This window comes from Vombatus ursinus, unplaced genomic scaffold (assembly GCF_900497805.2).
Source record: "Vombatus ursinus unplaced genomic scaffold, bare-nosed wombat genome assembly UNPS02014801.1, whole genome shotgun sequence".
Lineage (NCBI taxonomy): Eukaryota > Metazoa > Chordata > Mammalia > Diprotodontia > Vombatidae > Vombatus > Vombatus ursinus.
In genome coordinates this window covers 28,082,966-28,103,075 of record NW_020954579.1, presented here as the reverse complement: position 1 = coordinate 28,103,075, position 20,110 = coordinate 28,082,966, and the positions used below count along the sequence as shown (strand labels likewise).

General features: G+C 35.4%; 1 protein-coding gene across 1 annotated transcript in view; it reads right to left on the bottom strand.

Annotated features, from left to right (window-relative positions):
* Nucleotides 1-20,110, bottom strand: part of SMURF2 (SMAD specific E3 ubiquitin protein ligase 2) — a 168,682-nt gene that overhangs the window by 25,227 nt on the left and 123,345 nt on the right. Inside the window, exon 10 of the mRNA XM_027873107.1 lies at nt 13,584-13,742. Within this exon, the coding sequence (XP_027728908.1) occupies nt 13,584-13,742 (159 nt within the window). The remainder of the gene's footprint in view (nt 1-13,583; nt 13,743-20,110) is intronic.

Sequence of the window (20,110 nt, the reverse complement as noted above, 5' to 3'; positions counted from 1 at the left end):
TTAAAATAAACTTTAAGTTTCTGCCTTTTGGGGACTGTGAACAACAAGATTTAGTTTATTTCTATTAGTACTATTTTACAAATATGTAAGAGGCTACTGTACTATACAATAACATATTATCCACAAAGATTTATGGCTGAGCTGCCAGCAATAAATTTTCTTGGATACCATTCTTTATTTCCTTCTTTCTCCTTTTTAAAAATCATGAATATACCAAATGCTATTTGTGTAATGTAGAATCTCAACCACACCTGTTTTAAATGGTTTATCTGAAAAAGTAAATTCAGGGGGGAAAAGTTTGTACTAACAACTTGGCAGGAAACCTAGCTCTTACACGTGAATGGTCTGGCCCACAGGAATTTGGGGAGTTCACATGCACATAACTGGCATGAAAAAATGAGCACTCAATAGCAATTCTGAAAAGAATTCAAAATGTAATTTTTGACTACACGAATAAATCAAGTCAGCTACAAATAAATGATGACATTCCCCAACCACACTAACAGTTACAAATTTATTACAAGCAGCAAAAGTTTACATAAAATTTTCAAAAAGAAATTCTTGTCTCGTAATGTTTTAAAATTGTGACCAGAAATGCATTAAAACGACAATTCAAAAATCATGCTACAAATCTAACTGAAATGAAATAGCAATTATGCCTAGTTGCCAGAAAAAACAAAGGCCAAATTTAAAGACACTGTCCTGTTAGCTGCTTTGTATTCACTTAGTATCACATTAATTTCAAGATAAATTTGCTCATAAAAGAGTTCATTAACAGCATAAGTTAATGTGATATATTTTGATATTTATAGCACTTTATTTTGTAGAATGTTAATAATGTTAAGAGAGTCTCTATAAAGTGCTTTGTGTACCAGATTTCATCCAGAAAAGATTATTATTATTAGAGGTAAACTAACTCTACAAATAGAAATGTTGCTCTGTTCTACATTATTGTTGCAAATGTCACCTCAGTTGTATTAAATTATAGAATTTTAAAGTAGTAGTTAACTTGATAAAAAAAAAAGCATGCTCATATGTAAGAATCTATAATTCTTATCAGTCTTAAATAAAATTGGAAAATGACTTAAGAATTTCCTTATTACATTCCTAGCCAAAAAGGTTATAAATATCAATAGAAAACTCAACATCATCAAAAAACCAAGCTTTACAAAATATATTTGGATAAAATGTAACTTTTCTCTTAAAAACTGAGTAATTTAAAATTAATTTGTAGACTTTTTCTAGCATGAAGCAACTATCATGTTTTCTTTAAGCAAAAAATGAAAATCACTTTCCATATGTTGTATCTAGTATACTATAAATATAAACACTAGGGATGATTTATAAAGTTGGAGACTCTGCTGATCACTTGGTTGAATTTCTAAAATCCTTTGACAGATGTACAAATGAAAAATTAAGCATGTTACAGCAGCTTACAATTCAAAGGTTTTCCATAAGAGTAAAATGAAATTGTTTTAGAACTTTCAACTACATTTTCAAAATGAAAACTATTTCTTCTTTAACCATTCATAAAACTTTCCAACCAAGTAATCGATGTTGGCAATGCACTGGAAATTACTTGAGGATTCAAAACTTAATAGTTGTGAATCAAACAATCAAAGACCTTTTCTAATTATTTCATATTATACACATGCTAGCCAATGGAAAATACAACACAAATTCCTATCCCATTTACTCTAAAACTACATTTTAGTTGTAATATGAGTACAAATTGTTTCACAATGGGACATTAAATGGGACATTAAAAAGAGAGAAGATTCATATACAAAAGTTTGGGACCCAGACATGACTTCCTAATTGGTAAAATCAGAACAAACCCAGGGATATAAAAAAAAAAAAAGCTACTGAGGCAGGGAGGTCAAGAACCATTCAGATACAACTATACCTGGAGAGGTTTTCTAACCCAGGTAACTCTTAAAGTTCTGGGTCTTCTAGACCTTTGTATAAAAGTTGCTGTATCCTAAAACAAAAACTTAATTTTTGTGTCTCAATATTCCAATAAATTTTAATAGTTGCTTTACAAATGCCACTAAAGAAATCTATATACCAGGTCTATACTAATTCTACTGTTTTCTAATCATCCTGTTTTTCATCTTTTGCCCTATTACACATCAACCCTGATCACATTTCCTGAGGTGAAAGAATAAAGGGAATTAATTTAAAATTTGAGAATTCTTAAGATAGCTAAACCAATTGATAACTATATTTTTAAAAGGAAAAAAAAATCTTTTGAATTTCCATATATCACTGGGTGAAAAAATGTAGATAATACATTTTTTGACACTACCAATGATGTGATACAGCTTCCAATCACAGAATGCCACGAATCACCAAAGAATCCAAAGGGCAATGGAGAGAAGAACAGTAGTACTCAGCAGGCTATATTCTATTAGTGATGACTGGCATACAAGAAGTGGCATAAAAGGTACTATCAAAGAAATATATACTACAAAAAGGAAGTAGACAAGTTACATGACAAGGAATAACAAATGGATAACTCACGTGCTGCACCCTTGTACCCATGAAATATTAAGACCTAGAGGAAAGTCTCCATCATGCTTGGTAGATCTCCACAGAGATTATTGGAAGATCAGGACAAAAATCACAGAGGATGATAAAGAAGAGAATACTCGTAAAATCACAAATCCACAACACAAAAAAACAAGACAATCCTCTACTTACCAACACTTGTCTTAGGAACAATTTATGCACAGGACCAACTGCCTTCATTCCCACCTACTCCTCGGAAAAGCTGCAGGTGTCAGAGACCCAGAGACCCTATTTCCCCACACAGATTTAACTTTCCTTCCACTAGACTCAGAAAGCAGAGCAGGGAAACCTAGGCTTCAAGGTAACTTGCAGTTCAGTCATACTTCACCTAAAGTCATTATAAACTGGTTTTAGAGAAACACAAATTTTGGCAAAATAACATTGCAGAAAGCAGTCAGTCTTACAGCAATACTACAAACAGAAGATAGGGCAATTCCGAAGGTGATGGCAGGTGCTGGGCCTTGAGTCAAGACCGGAGTTCAAATAAAACCTCAGGGGGAGGGGCTAGGTGGCACAGTGAATAGAGCTCTGGCCTTGGAGTCAGGAGGACCTGAGTTCAAATACAGTCTCAGACACTTAATACTTACTAGCTGTGTAACCCTAGGCAAGTCACTTAACCCCATCACCTCACCAAAAAACAAACAAACAAAAAATATATAACCTCAGGCATTTACTAGTTGTGTGATCCTGGGCAAGTCATTTAACCTTTTTTCCCCAATTTCTTTATCTGGAAAAGTTGATAGTGAGTTGTGAGGATCAAATGTAATAATATTTATAAAGCACTGTGGAAACCTTTAAATGCTATATAAATGCTAGCTATTATTATTATTATAACTTCCTGAACAGTTCTGAGGCTACAAGAGAATGGGCATCTACAGTAACAGACCCAGGTATGGAAAACTGACATACCAGATCAAAATAGGGAGGTCCCCTAAGAAAAGGAATTGAGGGTGAGTAGTTGGTTCAAGAATAAGAAGCAAGAAAGCTAAAGGATCCTGAAAGGGAGTATGAGTAAAAATGTCCCTTCGCAGAATTCCTTAAACTCTAACTTAAAATCTCATTTGAGTTGAAAACTCTCAGATGAGTTTGGATATTGTTTTAGAGACGTAATCATAAACACACACTCACCCAGGTTCTAGTCCACAGCTGGGGAATGTATAATCCATATCACCAAAGGAAATGAACATCAGAGCACTGATGTTACTGACAAAGAATATTCCCTTGTCACTGAACTCTCTACACATAAAATGCTTAGCATCATGCTGTGACATTCGCACAGCTCCTTAGACCTGGAAGGGTCTGGAAAGGTGCTTAAAGATCATTTAATCCAAGTCATCTGATTTTACAGATGTGGAAACTGAGGCCAGAAGATCTTAAGGAACTTGACCAAGGTCACAAATCGAGTGGGAGGACTGAAACCAAGCTCTTCATGAAGTGATCTATTAGATTATAACATAAAGGATGATAATAGTTGGCATTTACAGCCTGTTTCAAGGTTCACAAAGTGCTTTACATTACATTGCTGGTCTTCTTATCTTTCTCCATTAGGGAAATCTTATATTCCAACAGCTTCAATTATTACGACCGAATGCAGATGATGCCCGAATCTGTATGCCACCTCCAGTCTTGATCCAGAGCTCCAATATGATATGTTATTCATCTTGCTAGGATCACATGTTTAGAGCTAGACAAGACTGCAGAGGCCATTTATAAAGTCCAATCCCTTCATTTTACAGATCAGGAGTCTGAAGCCGAGAGAGGGTGAGTGACGTGTCCAAGCTTAACGCAAGTAACCACAGGTAGGATGTGAGTCTAGGTCATCTGACTACAGAGTCAATCAATCAATCAACCTATATTAAGCACCTACTAGGTGCCAGGCACTGTGCTAAGTGCTGTGATACAGATACAATGAATGAAATAATCTTTGATTCTAATGGGGGAGACAAGTGTATCTGTAAGTATATACAGAAAAATAAAGAGAATAGAGACAAAATTGTTCACTGAGAGGTACTTTAGGAGGGAAGGTGCTAGCAGTTGAAGAGGTTCTGGAAAAACTTCACGTAGTAGGTGTCTGAGCTGTGTCTTAAAGGAAAGAGTCCATGGGGGTAGAAGTGAAGAGGGAGTATATACCAGGCACAGGAGAAAGCCATTGCAAAGGCAAAGAGAGAGGAGGGGCACAGAGGTTCTGTGTGTGAGGAACTTGGAGAGGTCCCCTTGGCTGGACTAAAGAGTGTGGAAAAGGGAATAACATACAATGAGGATACAGAGAAAAATTGGAGATGGGTTGTGAAGGACTTCAAACGCTAAAAACAGGAGGTTCACATTTTTACTGGGGGGGGAGAGGAGAGAAGAGTGAAGCAAGTCAGCAAGCACAGACAGTTTTTTACTAGAAATCTGGCTAAGAAAGGAAAGACAGAAATAGGAGAATGGTTTAAGGGGATGGTAGAGTCTAGCAAAGGTATTTTAAGGATGGAAGTGGACTTAGCCATGCTGGAAACAAGAAGATAGAAGAGGTTTGAAATAATTATAGTTAACATTTATACACAGTCTATTATATGCCAGGCATTGTGCTCTTTACAAATTTCCCATTTATTCCTTACAACAACCCTACAAGTTAGCTGCTTTTTAACAGGTCTGGCATTTATTATCAGTGGATGAACAACAAGAAAACAGGGGTGTGAAGGGTTCAAGAAGCAGAGTTCAACTGGCTAACACTCCATCAGTCTCCTAACTACACCTTTGCACAATCTAATGTTCCAGTTCCTAAAAAGCTCTCAGTCCTCTCAGAATCCCAATCTCCCTTCAAGATTCATTTCAAGCACCTTCTACAAAGGTTTTTCCTAATCTGTTGATGATCTTTTCCTAAGCTATTAATGCCGCATACCTCCAAATAAGTTATCAGTATTTATTCTGCATATATTTTGGTTTTGCTTGTCTGTGGACATGATGGTTTGTTTCTAGTTTGGGGTTTGTTTTCTAGTAGGATATAAGTTTCTTTGAGGGCAAAATGTTTTCATTTTGTCTTTATATCACCAGGACTGATGAAACACAGTACTTGGAATTACACCAATGTTTGTCTCCTGCACTTTTAATCAAGGAGTGAAACTCTAATGATTTGGTCCATTACAAACATATTATCTAACTTCAACTGGGCCCTTACTGCAGCAAGGCCAATTCTTTTTGCTCCTTCCTAACTCATTCTCCATCATAGTCTCCCATTAAATCTGTTATTTCTTAAAGTCCCACACAACTCTAGTCTCCACCCACTCCTTCTAAAGCAAAGAACTTTGTCACATACTTTACTGAGAAGGCAGGCCATTCAAGACTTCTGGGTAAAACAGAGATTATGAAAATTCTTGGAGCAGCACAGCTCTTTCACACACTCTGCTGCAAACATCTAAAAAGGATTCCATAAAGAGCTTAATAATTAAGAAGACCGAAAAGAAACAGGAATAAACTCCTCCATCCAGTCCAGGATTGTATAAGAAAACAATCAGAAGTTTGAGGGGCTCTTGGAGTAAAGTCATGAAAGGGGATACAGAAACCAACATGACGTCCGGTAAACGGCCTAAAGCCTGTGGGTACCCTGAGCAGGAATGGAGGACCTGAACTCAACCCAACCTCACAGGGCCACACATTTAGGTGGTCTGGACAAGAACATGACAGGAGGGAAAGAAACCAGTTCAAGACCCAGCAGTCAGAGTCTAAAGCCAACAGGAACCTAGGCCTGACCTGTCAAAGCAGCAGCAAAGGACAGAACTAGACTTCCAAAGATCACTTCTCAGGGAGACAGGAGAAGATACCAAATGCTTTGGAACACTTAAAGCCAAACCAGCAGACGAGGCCAGTTCAAGGACATGGGGCATGTAGTGTAGGAGCTTTACAGGAAACCAATGATTACACAATTTCCAACATCCAACTGGAGGCTGTCCACGGCAGGGGAAAGAACCAATTCCCAGTTAGAGATCGTGAAGGGGAAAAAAAGAAAAGGAAAAAGAGAAGAGAAGAAGCTAACATCTGCACTGGGTCACCAGGCGGGAAGACTGAATACAGGGATTCCAGCAGAGGGCATGGCCTGGTCCCAGCCATCTCATCCAGATCTTCAGTTTACAATGGCATCTGGAGGAGTCAAATTGGAACTGCCCACTTCATCCAAGAGTGTGGGAGGGACTGGCCTTATCACAAAGTCCCAATCAAGAAATTAAGGAGGGAGGTTAGAGCAAATAGTAAAAAAATAAAAGAAAACAAATACAATGAAAAATACTATGGAGCAAGAGAAACTCAGAAGACATTAGATCCTGAAGAGTTTATTAACTCTACAAGTACAAGTAGGGCCTTATTGAAAAGAAGGGCTTCAGCACAAGAACACAGAAATAATGGCTGGAAAAAATGAAGCAAATAGACAAAAAAATTACAATAAAGCTCGAGGAAAAAAAAATACAGAAAAATAAAAAGCTTGGAATAGAAGGTGGAAAATCTTACCCAAATAGTGGGTAATCCATGAAAAATAGAACAAAATTGAATGATTCCATTGAACAAGAAGTATTTCAGTTAAAAGACTGAAAAAAAGACATCTCTTAATAAAAAAACAACTGTCCTGGAAAACAGGTTAGAGGAGGTAACTTAAGAATTAGGCTCCCTGAAAACTATTACCAAAAAAACCCTGGATACCATATTTCAATAAATCATAAAACTGGCCAGATCTATTAGAACCCAGGAGCAAAATGAAAACAGAAAGAATCTGTCAATCACCTCTTCGAAGAAACACCAAATGGAAAATATCCAGGAATGTCAAAGCCAAATTCCAGTACTTCCAGTCAAAAAAAAAAAAAAAATCGTAAACAGCCATACAGAAAGAACTCAATTACCAATAAAACACAATCTAGATGATAACATAAGATAATGCTACAGAATCTATAAAAGAGAGAAAAACTGTGGAATATAATATCCAAAAGGCCAAAAATAAAAGCTTGCAACCAAGCCTTGAAAATCTGAATACAATCCTACAGGGGGTGAAACAGACCTTTAGAATACAGGACTTTTAAACTTTCCTGATGAAAAAACAAAGTTGAGGAGAAATTCTAAAATACAAACAGAAGATAAGAGGAATCCAGAAAGGTAATTAAATACATTTGAGCAATTGGAAAAGGGTAAATGATGAAGTGCTTACATGCTAATAGAGGGAGAAGAGACAAGTGTCCCTTCAAAATACCACTGTCTTAAAAGGGTCACAGAAGCAGCTAATAAATATAAAAACAGAAGAGAGAGTACAAAACATCCATAAGGCCTGGATACGATTTTGTTCTGTTTTACTGGTTTTAAGAGAAGGAAAAAGGAACACACTATGGACAACATGAGGAAGAAAAAGAAGTAATATGCTATTTCTCAAAATTGGGGTTAAAAAAAATACTACAAACACAGAAAAAAGCATAGGAGAAGAAGGCATCTCATGAATCTCATTCTCATTTGAATCAACAAAAAAGGATTGAATATCAACATTTGCTGTAAAAATGCATTAAACTCAAAAAGCAAACAGTCAGGGAGAGGGAAGAAGGAGGTTTGAGAAGGATGGTAGAAATGGCAGCTAGATGGTACAGTGGATACAGCACCAGCCCTGAAGTTAGGAGGACCTGAGTTCAAACTCTGCCTCAAGACACATACTAACTGTGTGAACCTGACCAAATCACTTATCCCCAATTGCCTCAAAAAATACAAAAGGAAGGAGGTGAAGGAAATGAGAGTAGGGGAGGCAATAGTTGGTCACAAACCTGGGCTTCAGAGGGAAAACTAAAATAAAGCAAAGTACAAGAACCAATGATGAGGGCCTAGGCAAAATGAAAAGAGGATCAGGGAAGTAGAAGCAAATCACTTTAATTACAGATTATTTGGTTAATCGCATCACTCTTCTTCTACCACTTCCTTCTTCTTTGTAAAAAGGTGCATAAGGTAGCAAAGAGAAGGAAAAGCAAAAAAAAAAAAAACATTTTGAAGGGAAATATTACAATACTGTAAAGGAAAACAACCTTGAAAGGCTTTAGAACTATGATCAATCCAATGATCAACCATGACTCTAAAAATGTGAGGATGAATTATGCTTCCTACTCCTTGACAGAGAGGTAACGGATTAGGGCAGTGGTTCTCAAATTTTTTGGTCTCAAGACCCTTTTACTCTCATAGAAATTACTGAGGACCCTTAAAGAGTTTTTATGTGGTTATATCTATCAATATTGACGTTACTGGAAAATGAAAACTGCTAATGTTTTAAAATATTTATCAATTTAAAATAGCAAAAGACTAATAACATATTATCATAAATAACATATTTTTTAAGAAAACTAGCTCTATTTCCCAAACAAAAAAAAAGGTAAGAAGAGTGACATTGTTACATTTTTGCAATTTTTTAATATCTGGAAAATGGCTGGATTCAAAATATGCTTTTGCATTCAATCTTTTGTGACATGTTGTTTTGGGTTGCATATATGAACATCCAATCTCATATAAATTGGGGAAAGTATAGATATGTTAATAGCCTTTTCAAATAATTTTGTATATTCTTTTTGATACTATACTCTCAACAAGTGGTAATTTCTTAAAGGTTAGTTGAAAAATCTGAAACCATACCAATGAATTTTTCAAACTGTTAAGATTAAAATTCAATGATCCATCTTGCACTTCAAATGGATCTTTTTACTCATTCATCATATTATAATATCATGCAATGGTCATTTGGAAAATATTGGTTCACTGAGTTAATGGAGATCTTCCAAATGATGACATATTTCATTATACAATATATTTTTTTAAAAAAATCATTCCTTAATATCAACACTGATCTCATCAGAGAAGTGTTTAAGTACTGAGAAACTGTCAAGTTCACAGTGGTGGAGACAAATTTTCAAAAATTCCAGTTTTCAAAAATTCCAATTTTCTCTTGAAAGCTCAAATTTTATCACTAGCAACAGATACTGTCCGTTGTTTTCCTTGAGTCTGACAGGCCCATTTTGTTCTTTTTTTGAGATAATTGTCTTCAAAATTCCCAAGTCTGAATAATCATAGTTTGTCAGTCATTCTTTTAGTAAACGGTATTCCATGAAAAAAATTCAGCTGCTTCAGCTCACATATCAAACAACTGTACATGTGCTTTTCCTTGAGATAATATATTTTGGTATGCAGCAGAATATTGAAAAGATGTGAACATGAGAGTAGAGATTTAATAAAATTAGTAAGTTTTATTGCTTCATCAAGGACATTCTTAAGTAGTATTTTTTTTTAATTGAATGTGTTACAGAGGCGACAAATACTAGGACTAAAAGTATAGTTTGGCACCACTGCCTTCATTCCTGCTAAGACACCAGAAGTTTTACTCACCCTGCCCTTGTGCCATCATTGCAAATGTTATCACATTTCCAGTATAAACCATGAAATTTAAAAAAATTATCCAATACTTAGAATATTTCAGCACCTCTTGTGTTGTTGCTAAGCATTCACATAAAGGATCTTCTTTGATGATTAGTTGGTGCTGATACCAGATGAATACAAGCAAATAGCTAATAGCTCAGCAGATCCAGAAATTCACCTATTTGTAAGGCAAAAGCAACATCTGCAGATGAGATATTTAATTTGATCTTCATGTTTGTGGCTAAATCTTTAATTCATAGGTCATGTAGCCTCTGGAAAACTCTACTGTATATTCATGAGAGAGTAAGAATGAATTCATGTGGATGGTATTATTATGAAATAGCTTTGACTCTGAAGACTCTCTGAAAGGGTCTTGGAGACCCTCAGGACTCTGTAGACTACACTTTTGAGAACCACTGGACTAGATGCATAAAAGACATACATTTACAGACAGGGTCCAATGTGTGAATATGTTTGGCTTGACTATACTTATTTGAGGGGAGGGGGGCTTTAATGTAGGAGGGGGACGCATCAGGAGATAGAAGATGATGATCATGATGCCAAAAAGAATGAAAAGAGCTTCAACAAAACCTTTAAAATATATACAGAGGAAGGAAGGGAAGAAGGGAACAAAAATGATCAATGTTGATACTACTGTGTCAAACTTAATATATTTCTAATAAAGAAGTGCAAAGGACAACTCTTGTAGAAGTATATTTTTTTAAGGCAATTGGGGTTAAGTGACTTGCCCAGGGTCCCACAGCGAGTGTCAATTGTTTGGTCTGAGGCCAGATTTGAACTCAGGTCCTCCTGACGTCAGGGCTTGTACTCTATCCACCACACCACCTAGCTGCCCCTTAGAAGTATTCTTGATCACACCCCCTCCAATGCTCTCCAGAAGATTGTCCATACAATCATCCCTCCTTCACTTCTTCATTCTCCCCATCTACAAGCTCTTTTCCTGTGGCCTGCAAACACACCCAAGTTTCTCCAAATACTTTAAAAATAAAATAAAATAAAACAAAAAACTTTCAGTCAATACTACTATCCCTTAAAATTTTAATCGTTCTTAAGTCATGGACCCATTTGGTAATCTGGTGATTGTGAACCCTGTCTCAGCATAATGTCCTTAAATGCATAAAACTAAATGTATACGATTACAAAGAAAAGTAATTACATTGAAATAGACATCAAAATGATAATTTTAACAAGTTCTTAGACTCCAGGTTAAGAACCCCTGCCCTAAAGCCATATCTTTTCCTCCCTCCTTTCACAGCCAAACTTGTATATAACATCTTCTCTACCTTCTGTCCACTTCCTCACTCTAAGACCTGTGTAATCTAGTTTCCAACCTTATCATTCAACTGAAACCACCCTCTCCAAAATTATCAATGATTTCTTAAATATTAAAACTAAGGGCCTTTTAAAAATCTCTATCCTTCCTGACTTCTTAGCATCATCTGTTAACCACACTTTCTTTCTGAATACTCGCCTCTCTGAGTTTTTGTGATAATACGTTCTCTTGCTTCTCTTTCCAACCTGTCTGACCACTCTAGTCATCTTTGCTGGCTCATTATCCATATCATCTTCTAACTTTGGGGGTACACCAAAACTCTATCCTAGTCTCTCTTCTTTTTCTCTCCATACTCTCTCTCTCTCTCTTTTTTTTTTCCCCTTTGGCTAGGCAATGGGGTTAAGTGACTTGCCCACGGTCACACAGCTAGAAGTATTATGTGTCTGAGGCCGGATTTGAACTGAGGTCCTCCTGAATCCAGGGACGGTGCTCTATCCACTGCGCCACCTAGCTGCCCCCCATCCATACTCTTTTAATGACCTCATCAGCTAACATGAATTTAATGATCATCTCTATGCAGATGACTCCTGGATCTACATATCCAGTGCTAGCCTCAGTCTTCCACTACCTTCAGGAAATTTCAAACTAGATGACACATAATCAACTCAAACTGACCTACCCCTCTTCCAGACTTTTCCATTTCTAAAGAATGCAACATCATCCCTCCAGTAACCGAGGTTTGCAACCTCAAAAGCATCCTCAACCACCCTACATGTGAAGCCAAGTCACTAAGCATTTATTAAGTGCTTACTATGTGCCATACTGTACTGTGCTAAGTGCTGAAAATACAAATTCATGCAAAAAGAAAGACAGTAACTGCCCTCAATGAGCTTATACTGGAGAAGACAACACATAAATGAAAGCTGATGGAGATGGGAAGTACCTTACACCTCCTTTCTGCATGGTGGAGAAAAAAGTCCAGAAAGTCAGAAGCAAAGACCAGAGAGGAATGAAGGAGTGAACATCAAATATCCAATAAGCAGTCAAAGTCTTATTGATTCCACTTGTTTCCCTATTCAAGAAACTCCATTGGCAGATCAAATATAAACTCCTTTCTTTTCCATTTAAAACCCTTCACAAAAACTGGACCTAGGCTACCTTTTAAAAGTTTACATTACACCCCACTGGGTCTAGCGAAACTGGCATACACATTGTTTCCCTACATGACATTCCACTATCTTTTTTTGAATCTTTGCATAAGCTATCCCCCATGACTGGAATGTACTCCTTTCTTCCGCTCTACCTCTGAAAATACAGTTTCTTTCAAGGATTAGCTCAAATACCACCTTCTACATGAGGTCTTTTCTGCTCTTCCAATCTACTAGCGACTTCCACCCAAAACTGACTTTATATTTATTTGTGTTTATATTTGTGCATATTTTATATTGAGAGAATATAAGCTCCCTGAGGATAGGGATGATTTCATTTTAATATTTATATCCCAAGCAGTCAGCCCAGTGCTTAGAGCTCAGCAGACACTTAATCAGTACCTATTAAAATGTATTGAAAGGTGCACCCCTTGCATTTATATAATAATTTACCTTAAATTTTTTCATACACATTAATTCTTTGATCTTTACCCCTTCACAAGATCATTGTACAGCAACTTAACAGACGAAAAAAAAAAGCAAAGAGAGGCCCAAACACTTGACCAATTTATGATAGCTAGAGCTAGAACCCTGACTTTTTGTCTCTGGGATCAAGACTATTCATTATAACAATTCTTCAACATTTAAGCAGAATGGCTAACAAAGACCAAAGGCTGATTAATGGGAGTTTTATACTTTCCTGTTTCTGCCTCAAGTAGAGCTTCTAAATAAAAAAACGAAAAAAAAAGTAGAAGCCTGTCCTAGTTGGCCAATTTAATCTCTTTAAACGATTCTATGATTCTATGAATAGCTAAAATAAATAAGAGCCATATTAAGTAAAAGGAGACAACAAAGGAAACCCACAAATTATATCAACAGAAACACCAATATAAGCTATACCATACTTACTTGAGTTACATATCCATTTCTCACTAAGGATGGCAGACAGGGTGGCACTGTTTTATAACATTAAAGTGAATAATTCATTGTTGATGGATGGGAAAGATTAAATTTAAATACTGAATTTAAAACTACCATATACATATACAATTGTACTTTTATTAAACTTTCAAAGATGACAGAAATCAGTTAAGCCACACAATCACAAAATCACCTACTCAATCCTTTTCAGAAGTAGAATTTCACCCATACTAACTGCTTTTGAAACTTACTTTAAAACTAAATGCAAATTAGCTGATAGCCGAGGATCTGTAAATTGTGTTGTTCTGTTGTTATGGTCAACAAAATAAACTCTGCCTGTTGCTGTATTTCTGATTTCCCATCCAGGAGGCAGTGGACCAAGCTCCTCACAATTGATGTTGCTAAGATCTCTGCAAAAACAAATATAAATGAAAAACACCTCAGTGTTGTGCCTGCTGAACCAACCAAGTATAAACAAGGCAAAATAATTCCATGAAATCTGAGAGAATATACTGTTTCAGAAACCCATTTAACTAGAATTTTTAAGTCCCCAGGGGTCAAACAGATAAAACAAGCAATACCCTACAAATGTCTCAAGAAAAGCTCTTCCCACATAATCAGCATTTTCAATGAGTTCCTGAGACTCTAAAGTTTTTAAATGTTTTATTGATGACCTGTCCTAACATCACGGTAATTTCCCAAACCCACTCTTGAATTTAAATTCCCTTATAACAAAGAAAACAAGCATAGTATCCAATACAAAGACTCTGTCAAAGTATACAATATTCTGTCTTAGTAGACCTCCATTTCCACAAGATTAACATAATATTAATTTAAAATTAACATAAAGCTACTGCAACAAGTGCCAACAGAAGTTGCAATTCTATATGACTTTCAACAGAGAAATAGTTTTAGAAATATAAATACTAAAGAATTATAAAATACTTTCAATTGTTTATATTTTCATTACCCTATAAAGCATATAGAAGTAATTATACTTATTTCAGTTAACTTTAAAATTTTTTGGAGACTCATTAGAAAACACAAATTCTCCAAAAGCCCTTTACCCCTCAAATTAGAGAAGAATAAAAATGCAAATATACCTAGGAAAGTTAACATTAACAAAACTTCATAAGGCACGTGACCGCTTTTATTAGGGTACGTTTTGATGGAAGACAGGTGTCACTTGAATGTTAATACAAATGCAACAGGGAAATTTATTGTAGTAGCAATGTTAAAATTAGAACACTTAAGGACTTATTTCAATATGTTTGTTATCCATTTTACAATTAACAAAAGATGTAGCCTAAAAAAGCCCAATCAGGCTAATTTTAAATTAAATTTAAATTTAAGTTAAATTTAAATTCTAAATTTTAAAATATTTCGAAAATTATTTTGTAAATGTTTGCAGGTGCTGTGCAGATCAAACCAGATGATACATGTAAAGGATTTTACAAACATTAAAGTCCTATATAAATATGAAATATTTATTTATTTTTAAAGTTAAAAAAAAAATCTAAGAGGCATTGTAATCTAAATCAGAGGAAACAATATCCAATATCCAAAACAATGAAATCATCAATCTTAACAGTTAAAGTATTTGACTGAGCCTGGTTTTAAAGTTATTTCTTTTCAAATTTAGCAGCACTTTGCCCATTTATTCATATAATTAAATGAATCTGTGATTGCATCTATGTGGGGTATTCTGTCCAATGGTAAGAACTACAATCTATCTATGCCTTCCCATCCTGGGCACTAGAATTGTCCTTCCATAAATCCTCTATATGTTCTGACAATAAGTGGGTATCAAGGTTGCACCCAGCTTGTTTATCACTGGAGGGAGAAATAGAAGTTTTTCACCAAACAATAACAAACCACCTAGACAAAAAGAGCAAATAGGGGAGTTCAGGAAACAAATCACAAGCTTGGAAAAGAGGAACAATATAATAATGATAGAAGACATTAACTAGAGCACAATCAGTCTCTCGCTCTCTCTCTCTCTGCCCCCTCCCAAAAGCAGAAAAACTAATAATTTCTCAACTTGTTTTTATTTAATGTCATGCTTCAAAAGGAAGAAGAAACATTAAGGGGGATTTCTCTTTGGGATCTCATTCTTGCCAAGGAGTAAGCAGATGCTGGAGGTGGAAGTGATAGAAATGCCAAAGGAAAGTAAGCACTTTCCTAAAGTTTGTGATAGAGAAGACTAAAGCTAGATATACAGTCTTACATGCACCCAAGATTTTCTGAAAGCATAGTTCAAAAAGTTCAGAGAAAGATATGTAATATTATGTGGACTAAGGTTCTCCATTTGTGAAGAGATTAAAAAAAAATTCAAGAATGAAATTTGGAATACACAAAGGAAAACAACTTTGAGGAGGAAAAAAAGGGGAGTTTTGTGAAAAGAGACCAGGGCAGTGCTTCATATTTTTTAAAAAAAAAGTATGTACAAAAGCTAGAAGCAAAGGGTGGTAATAGAAGATGAATGCAAGAACAAAACATCTTATAAAAAGCTACAAAGAGTACAAAAGCTCAAAATCAGCTGTGGCTGGCAATGGAAGCCTCAAAGAAAAATGTGAATTGGTCTTAGGCCCAAAAAGAATTCTTAGAAGAGCTCAAAAAGGATTTAAAAATCAAATAAGAAAGGTTGAGGAAAAACTGGTATAAGAAATGATGGTAATCCAAGAAAATCATTGAAAAAAGAGTCAAAAGTTTGACAAAGGAGGCACAAAAAATACTGAAGAAAATAAGACCTTAAAAAACAAAACAGGCCAACTAGTAAGAGAGGAACAAAAAAATCCAATGAAGAGAAGAATGCCTTAAAAAGCAGAATCAGCCAAATGGATGTACAAAAATTCACTGAACAAAAGAATTCCTTAAAAAGTAGAATTGGCAAAATGGAAAAGGAGGTACAAAAGCTTACTGAAGAAAATAATTCCTTAAAAATTAGAAGTGGGCAAGTGGAAGCTAATGACTCCATGAGATATCAAGAAGCAAAAAGAAAAAAAAATCCAAAAAATGAAAAAAATAGAAGAAAATGTGAACTGTCTCTTTCAAAAAACAACTGACCTGAAAAATAGATCAAGGAGAGATAATTTAAGAATTATTGGACAACCTGAAAGCTATGATCAAAAAAAGAGCCTAGACATCATATTTCAAGAAATTATCAAGGAAAACTGCCTTGATATTCTAGAATCAGAGGGTAAAACAGACATTGAAAGAATCCACTAATCACTTCCTGAAAGAGATCCTACACTGAAAACTCCCAGAAATATTACAAATTCTAGAACTCCTAAGCCAAAGGGAAAATATTACAAGCAGCCAAAAAGAAACAATTCAAATATTGTGGAGTCTCGGTCAGGATAACACAAGATGTAGCAGCTTCTACATTAAAGGATCAAACAACTTGGAGTATGATATCCCAGAGGCTAAAGGAGCTAGGATTAAAACCAAGAATCACCTACCCAGAAAAACTGAGTATAATCCTTCAGGGGGAAAAATGGATATTCGATAAAACAGAGGACTTTCAAGCATTCCTGATGAAAAGATCAGAGTCGAAGAGAAAATCTCACTTTCAAATACAGGACTCAAGAGAAGCATAAAAAGGTGAAAAAAACTTTGACAAAAACTGCTGGAAAAATTAGAAAAGAGTGTGACAGAAACTAGGCACAGACCAAAATCTCACACCATATACCAAAATAAAGTCAAAATGGGTCCATGATTTAGATATAAAGGCTGATACTGTAAGCAAACTGGGAGAGCAAGGAATAGTTTACCTATCAGATTTATGGAGAACAAAAGAATTCATGACCAAACAGGAGATAAAGAACATTATAAAATGCAAAATGGATAATTTTGATTACATTAAATTGAAAAGTTTTTGCACAAACAAAGCCAATGCAACCAAGATCAGAAGGAAAGTAGCCAATTGGGAAAGAACTTTTACAACCAGTGTCTCTGATAAGGACCTCATTTCTAAAATACATAGAGAACTGAGTTGAATTTATAAGAATGCAAGTCATTCCCCAATTGATAAATGGTCAAAGGATCTATAGTCATATTTAAAAAAATGTTCTAAATCACTAATGATTAGAGAAATACAAACTAAAACAACTCGGAGGTACCACATCACACCTATCAGATAGGCCAACATGACAAAACAGGAAAATGATAAATGTTGGAGAAGATGTGGGAAAATTGGAACACTAATGCATTGTTGGTAGAGTTGTGAATTGATCCGACCACTTTGGAGAGCAATTTGGAACTATGCTCAAAGCATACCCTTTGATCCAGCAATAGCACATCTAGGGCTATATCCCAAAGAGATCATACAAATGGGAAAAAGACCCACATGTACAAAAATATTTATAGCAGTTCTTTTTGTGGTGGCAAAGAATTGGAAATTTGAGAGGATGCCCATCAACTGGGGAATGGCTGAACAAGTTGTGGTATATGAATGTAATGGAATACTATTGTGCTATAAGAAATGATGAGCAGGCAGACTTCAGAAAAACCTGGAAAGACTTATATGGTCTGATGCTGAGTGAAGTAAGCAGAACCAGAAGAAAGTTGTACATGGTAACAGCCATGTTGTGCGATGACTAATATTGACAGACTTAACCCTTCGCAGCAATACAAGGATCTAAGACATCTCTAAAGGCCTCATGATGGAAAATGCTATCTACATCCAAAGAAAGAACTACGGAGTTTGAATGCAGATCGAAACATATTATTTGCTATTTTTTTTCCTTCTGTTGTGTTTTGTTTCCTCTTTCTGGTGGTTCCTCCTATTGATTCTAATTCTTACTTACAACATCACTAACGTGAAAATGTGGTTAATAAGAATGTATATGTATAGCCTATATCAGATTGCACACCATCTTGTGGAGGGAGGTAGGGAGAAAAATCTGGAACTCAAAAGCTTATGAAAGTGATGGTTGATAAATCAAAATAAATTAATTTTTTAAAAAAAGGTGAAAAAGGAAAGAGAAACCATAAGAGATTTAATGAAGTTACACTGTTTATATTCCTGCATGGGAAGATGATACTTGTAACTGTTAAAAACTTTCTCATTATTAGGGTGGTTAGAAGGAGTATACATAGACAGAAGGCACAATAGTGAGTTGATGATGGGCTAATTATCTAAAACAAAATTAAGGGGTGAGAAAGAGGAATGCACTGGGAGAAGAAGAAAGAGAGAGGTCGAATAGGATAAATTATCTCACATAAAAAAGGCATGAAAGAGCTTTTACAGTGGAGAGGAAGACTAAAGGGAGGGGGTAAGGTATAGCACATGAATCTTACTCTCATCAGAATTGGCTCAAAGAGTGAGTTACTTACACATTCAGTTGGTTTTAGAAATCTATCTTATCCTACAGCAAAGTAGGAGAGGAAAAGAATAAGAGAAAGGGAATGTGGGGGAGTTAGGGCTGATAAAAGGGAAGGCAGTAGTCAGAAGCAAAACACTTTTAAGGATGGACAAAGTAAGAAAGAAAAGAGAGAGTAGGAAAAACAGCAGGGAAAATACGATGGAGGGAAATAGAACTGGCATCATAACTGTGAAAAAAATTTTATAGCAAGTTTCTCTGATAAAGGCCTCAATTCTCAAATACATAGAAAACTGGATCAAATTTATAAAAATGCATATTTCCCAATTGATAAATGGTCAAACTATATGAACTAGCAGTTTTCAGACAAAATAATCAAAGCATTCTAGAGTCATATAAAAAAATGCTCCAAATCACTATTGATTAAAGAAACGCAAATTAAAACAAGGGTACCACTCCACACCTATCAAATTGGTTAATATGACAGAAAAGGAAAATAACAAATGTTGGAGGGGATGTGAGAAAACAGATGTTAATGATTCAACCATTCTGGAAAGCAATTTGGAATGATGCCCAAAGAGCTATAAAACCTTGAATACTCTTTGATTTAGCAATACTACTCCTAGGTCTGTATCCCAAAGAGATAACAAACAAAAAGGGAAAGGGCCTATATGTACAAAAATATTTACAGCAGCTCCTTTAGTGGTACCAAAGATTTGAAAATTGAGGGGATGTCCATCAATTGGGGAATGGCTAAATAAGTTGTGGTATATGACTGTGATAAATGACAAGCAAGATGCTCTCAGAAAAAAACCGGAAAGACTTCCATGAACTGATGCAAAGTGAAAAGAGCAGAACCACGAAGAATACTGTATATGGTAACAGCAATATCATATGATGATCAACTGTGAATGACTCAGCTACTCTCAGCAACACAAAGATCCAAGACAATTCCAAAAGATTCATGATGGAAGAGAAAGAACTGATGGAGTCTGAATGCAGATCAAAGTATACTTTTTTAATTCTTCATTTTCTTTGTCAGCAGGGGGTCTGTTTTCTTTCACAACATGACTAATATGGAAATATGTTTTGTATGACTACACATTTATAACCTATGTCAAACTGCTTGCCTTCTCAATTGGGGGAAGGGGGTGAGAGAGTATTTGGAACCCAAACTTTGAAAAAACAAATATTAAATACTGTTTTTACACATAATTGGGGAAAAATAAAATATTATATAAGTAAAAAAATTTTTAAAAAAGACTGGGTCATGTCAAAATCATTTTTCTAAGATTATTACACTTGTAGATCAGGATAATGCTGCAAATACAATTTAACCAGATTTTTAGGAAATAATCTGATAAAGTATGACACACTGTTCTTGTGGAAGTGTGAGGATTATAACTACCCAATCTGCAAGAAAAACCACTGAGGCAGAGCTCTGAGCCAATGGC